Consider the following 6,071-nt stretch of genomic DNA (forward strand, 5'->3'; position numbering starts at 1 on the left):
AACATTTGTTGGGCTTTTTGGAATGGTTTTTCTATTCTCTTAACACAATTTTGAATTTTGAAATTTATGCATAATATACTAAATTGATCTTCGCGGAGTGGATTTGAGACAAGATTTTCGTTGAGATTTTATCTGATTAAACAAAATTTCTCTATGGCAGATAAGAAATATTTGCAGTTGACGGATTGGGTATTGAAAAATTGCTTTTTACTTGTCAAATTTTAAGAAATTTTAATTTCGCTTATTCGAGTATTAAAAGAATTAATATTTTATTATGTGCCTATACTTTTTTAAGTGACTTAATTTTTTGTTTGAATGTGATTAAAAAATTACGAGTACATTTTGAATATTTTATTTAGTATCTGTGATATTGGATATTTTATAAAGGGTGACGTTATTAGCATGTAAATTAATAGTTTAAGATACTAAGATATATTTAGCAGTAGAAAAAAAAAATGAATAAAGCAAAGCAATGGGACGTGATTATAATAATATTGAGAGAAGTCATAAGATTGAAGATGTTGGTCTAAGTGTCCAACCAGTTCTGTTAGACCACAATTGGAAGAAGCTTCTTTTGCTTCAAAGTTGGACTCAAACAGTTAAAGAGGAAAAAAAAACTGTTTTGCGGTTCTCTTCTCTCCAACAGATTTGACAAATTTCTAGAAACCCCCACCAACTCACCCTATTTCCTTGTTTCTTCCTTTACCATAAAACATTGGCCTCTAAGTGCTAATCCATTTTATCTTGTTATTTTTTATTCCTTTTGGAACAAAAAAAATTTCGTATTTCATCGATGTGCTGTCTCAAAGTCTATGTTTCGTAGATGCGGTTGTGGTCACAGGACAAAATTAGCCTAACCTGCTGCCAAACTATAGCCTTGCCACTTGTTTTGAACACAATCAAATACGAAACTTTGAAAACTAATGCATCATTTTTCCATTTACAGAAAACAACTCTCTCCCTTGTCATGCACCACGTTAATAATCCCATGACATGACACCTTAATCAGACTAGATCTACCTTCATTTTCAACCCTACTTCTTAAAATTATATTTTCACCCTGATAAACCTCTTTTTCTTTTGTGATGCTATTAATTATGTGACAATATATGTTTGGCAAAACTGAGAAAATTTTCAAACACACTTCAAGACAAAAGGGAAGAGGTTGGCAAAATGGATAAGAAACCGGTTGTAATTTGTTTGTGTAAGCGGTGCGCCCACACGTGCCGCCTTCCCCGCGCTAAACTCGACCATGCATGTTGACTTATAGTCCGATAAAGCTAAAACAACAGTCCCAGTCACCTCAATAAATATCGACAATCTGACATAAATGGTGCCCCACATAGATTAATGCATTCCTTATCGTCTAAACTTTACAAAAAAACAAGAAAATTCTCCAATTCTAGGAAAACAAAAACTAAAAAAAAAACCATCAAGAGAGAAAAAGATACAGATTCAGAAGATGTTGAAATCTGTCATCCAAACATGACACAGGCATCTCGGCCACACAAGAACCAAAGAACATAGAAGAAAAAGCCTAAGTAGAAACTATGCATCATGAATATTTATAAGGTTGTAAAAAAACGTTGCGGTGATTGTTGCTTGAGCCGCAGCGTGAAGGCTTTTGAGGTTTGGATTGCAATTGAGGAATGAATGAATCAGAAGGAGGAGGGAATACGATCAGAGGACATCAACAACTGTTCCAAGTAGTCAGGACCAAGGTCTTCAAACACGACCGCATTGTCTACGCTACTCTGTTTGTTGTTTTTCTTCACACCAATTTTCCTCCGCAACGAGTGTTTCCTCTTGAGAGCGACAACAGGGGAGCACCCTTCTTCATTGCTGTCCACCGTGTAGTTCATCTCCCTCAGCGATTCTCTAACGATATCAACGGGGAAGTTCAGAATTGCGGCGGGGCCACGCATGGAAAACGCTGCTTGGTCGTAAGCCAAAGCCGCGGCTTCCGCGCTGTCGAATGTCCCAAGCCACACCCTCATCCCATGCCGTGTGGAGTCCCTAATCTCCGCCGCAAACTTCCCCCACGGGCGCCGCCGCACTCCGCGGTAGGACTTCTCCTTTTGCACCGCCTCACTCTCCTCAGAGCCCGCTCGGTCGGCCGTGCGCTCGACTGTGGTGGCGCCGGTGATCATGCCGTAGAGGAGCATCTCCTCCGGGTCGTTCTCGTTGAAGGGGAGGTAGCCCTCCCATGAGAAGGCCTCCGGAGAGGAAGATTCGGAGGAGAAATCGGAAGAGGGTGAATTGAAGAAGGAGGTGGAATCCATATCCATGTTCAGAAAAGAAACAAGAGTGAAGAGTGAAAAAGGAGAAGTAAGGTGTTGAGTTGCTCTGTTTTTCTCGTCTCTTCTGCTCCCACCACCTCATTTTATACCCGGTTTTGCCCATGGTAAAATGGTAAAAGACGCCGCTAAAGCGAATCGGATAATCAAACACTGGGTGAAATAGGGGAAAAACGCAAAACCATACCAAATTTATACATAATAATAGTCTTTTTAACAAGACAACTTTGTTTTTCTCTCTGTTTCAAGTACCTACAATAGCAATTCCATGTCCTTTCCTCTTAATAAATAACACTCAGGTACCATTATTATATTTTTTAAATATTACTAATAATATTATTAATGAACCACTACATCGCCCAATAAATTTCTTTAACTGATATACAGTTATAGATTCATTTTTATCTTCACATCTTAATGATTAATCTATGGAATCCTTTACATGATTATTGGACTCTAGTGTACTTAATTAATCATTCAAATTATTTTATTGAACTGGACACATTAAAAAATTAAATTTATCTTGATGTTAATATTAATTTTTTTTTATTATACTTCTTTTTTCTAGTTATCGATAGTTAATTTTGTTAAATATTTTTAATTTGATGATTAAACATTTTATTTTGGTTCATGAGGTATTTCAATTCAGTTGTTTGACAGATCTATATTTGGTATGTACGGAGCTATAATTTTAATTTTAAACTACGTAAAATCAAATATTATAGTTAAGCTGTATTATACAAAAATACCAAAAAGTATGTTTATATAGTGTTGAGTGGACCAAATAGTTAAGCTGTACGATAAAAAAGAAATTTGAGTGGACCAACCTCGTCAAAGGACGAGGACACCTCGGTAATCTCCGGATGATGGATTCCTCGTTTATACGTATTCCACTGACAAATTAAGTAATTATATGAATAAAGATCACCCGTTTACACTTTTGAATCTATCAAAATCCATCACTCAACTAATTAAAATAAAGGTGGTACTTGCATGTAATTAACTTTATAAGGATAAAATTAGAAATCCTATAAAATGAAAAAAAACATGTAAAGTAATTTTAATTTTATTATGACTAATGTGTTTTTTGTAAAAGATTCGATAACCACATCAACTTATTGTTAAAAAATCGTAATTAAAATAAAAATTCATACATTTTTCTAAGTAGAAACAAGATTGGTATGATTTAATAAAGATTGTTTAATAATGAAAAATGGTTCAATGTTAAGTTAAAAATAATTTAATTGATATTTATGAGCAGAACATAAAGTTTTTCGATGCAGCATTGTCTTTATGAAAAAAAAAAAAGCTAAAAAATGACGTAGTTGGGATGATATAGTGTTCGAAGTGGGACCCGCAGAGGGGGATTGATAAGCACACGTGGGTCAATTAAGTGGATGTGGATGGCGGCCAGGTCAGAAATGCATTCTCATGGTCGTGGCTGACCTCATATTATGACGCCATTTTCTCTAAATAATTTATCAAACATTTTAACAATAATTATAGAATACTGTTATTGTTTTGTATGCATATAATAGATTACGTTGAAAACATAGACCTATATATCTAAATGAGTGGAGATGAATGTAAATAATGAAAATAAATTAAAGAAAACGTTAAAATAATTTAACAAAAACAGTTTAAAAAGATACGTGATGGAAAACATATGAAAAATAATTATATTTAAAAAAAAATCTATGATTAAAAGAAAAGATTATCAGAACAATATTTTAAACCAGTGGGGAAGAAAATCATGTAAATAAGAGAAAAGTATAAGGCACATATTTGAATGAGCCACAGAAAACTATGGAATCAGATGAAAATTCGTAGAAAAAAATGTAAATAGATGAAAAGGTTGATAAAAAAATGACTATTAATTTTGAATAGTAAAAATGAACTTATTTATGATATACCAGCAACCAACGGACAGTAAATATAGTGTTACGTTCCCATGTGGGACAATTGGTTTTTTCACCCCAATAGGTAAATTTGTTTACTATATTACCAAAATGGACAAAATCAACGTCAAAGAGAAATCATGGGGGCCAAAATGACTTCTAATGAAAAAGTCATACCCCCTGCACGACTTCACACGGTTCATTTGACCAGTGTTGAAGTCGTGCACCCCAAAAACGACTTTAAGGCGTGGTAATCGATTACAAGAAGCTTGTAATCGATTACCAAGCCAATTTTGACAAAAAAAAAAATAAAAAATAAAGTCGTATGGGAGGTTAACGACTTTCCTTATTAAAGTCGTACACCCCCTAACGTTTTTACTTTTTTTTTTAAATTTTTTTATTAATTAAAATCATTTCTAATTTGTAAATAATGTTTTTAAAAATATTTAAAATAACTAAAATTATATCTAATTAATTATTAAATTTTTTTAATATTATTAAATAAATAAAATTTATTATTTAATTATTTTTGTAATTAAATTAAATTTTTATCAAATAATTTTAATTAAATAATTTATAACTATTATAATTATGTAATTAAAAATTGAAAAAAATTATATTTGATTATATGAATTTTTGTTATTATTGAATTTTTTTTGGGAAATTATAATTAATTAATAACATTTTTTTATTATAAATTATTTAATTAATAAATATATTAAATATAAACTATTTAAATTAATAAAAAGCAAAAAATTAAAATCGTGGGGGGTTGACGACTTCTTGTGTGGAAGTCGTGCACCCCCACACACTTTCACTTTTAATTTTTTTTATTATTTAAATTAATTTATAATATTTAAAATATGTATTTAAATGTATATATAATATTTTAAATTATGTATAATTAATAATTAAAGTTTTTTAATATTATAAAATAAATAAATTTTAGGGTTTTAATTATTTTTGTAATTAAATTAAATTTTTTATAAAAAGTATTTCAATTAAATAAAAAGTATTCCAATTAAATTTAATTTTATAGTTATAAATTATTTAATTAAAATAATTTAATAAAAAATTTAATTTAATTACAAAAATAATTAAACCTATATAATTTATTTATTTTATAATATTAAAAAACTTTAATTATTAATTATACATAATTTAAAGTATTATATATACATTTAAAAACATTATTTAAATATTACAAATTAATTTAAATAATAATAAAAATTTAAAAGTGAAAGTATGTGGGGGTGCACGACTTCTACACAAGAAGTCATCAACCCCCTACGATTTTAATTTTGTGCTTTTTATTAATTAAAATAATTTATATTTAATATATTTATTAATTAAATAGTTTATAATAAAAAAATGTTATTAATTAATTATAATTTCCCAAAAAAAATTCAATAATAACAAAAATTCATATAATCAAATATAATTTTTTTCAATTTTTAATTACATAATTATAATAGTTATAAATTATTTAATTAAAATTATTTGATAAAAATTTAATTTAATTACAAAAATAATTAGAATATAAGTTTTATTTATTTAATAATGTTAAAAAAAATTAATTATTAATTAGATATAATTTTAGTTATTTTAAATATATTTAAAAATATTATTTTCAAATTATAAATGATTTTAATTAATAAAAAAATTAAAAAAAAAAAGTAAAAACGTTAGGAGGTGTACGACTTTAATAAGGAAAGTCATTAACCCCATGCGACTTCATTTTTTTTTTTATTTTTTTTCTCAAAAATGGTTTGGTAATCGATTACAAGTCTCTTGTAATCGATTACTACGCCTTAAAGTCGTTTTTGGGGTGCACGACTTCAACACTGGTCAAATGAACAGTGTGAAGTCGTGCAGG

The 6,071-nt window shown here is 29.3% G+C and overlaps 1 protein-coding gene across 1 annotated transcript; it reads right to left on the reverse strand.

The window, feature by feature from the left end:
- Positions 1-1,277: 1,277 nt before the first annotated feature.
- On the reverse strand, positions 1,278-2,341 carry LOC106771073 (ethylene-responsive transcription factor 1B). Its single transcript, XM_014656971.2, has one exon. It carries the CDS (start codon positions 2,286-2,288, stop codon positions 1,659-1,661), a length of 630 nt encoding a protein of 209 aa, XP_014512457.1. The 5' UTR covers positions 2,289-2,341; the 3' UTR covers positions 1,278-1,658.
- Positions 2,342-6,071: the final 3,730 nt, after the last annotated feature.

Source organism: Vigna radiata, chromosome 8, assembly GCF_000741045.1.
Source record: "Vigna radiata var. radiata cultivar VC1973A chromosome 8, Vradiata_ver6, whole genome shotgun sequence".
Lineage (NCBI taxonomy): Eukaryota > Viridiplantae > Streptophyta > Magnoliopsida > Fabales > Fabaceae > Vigna > Vigna radiata.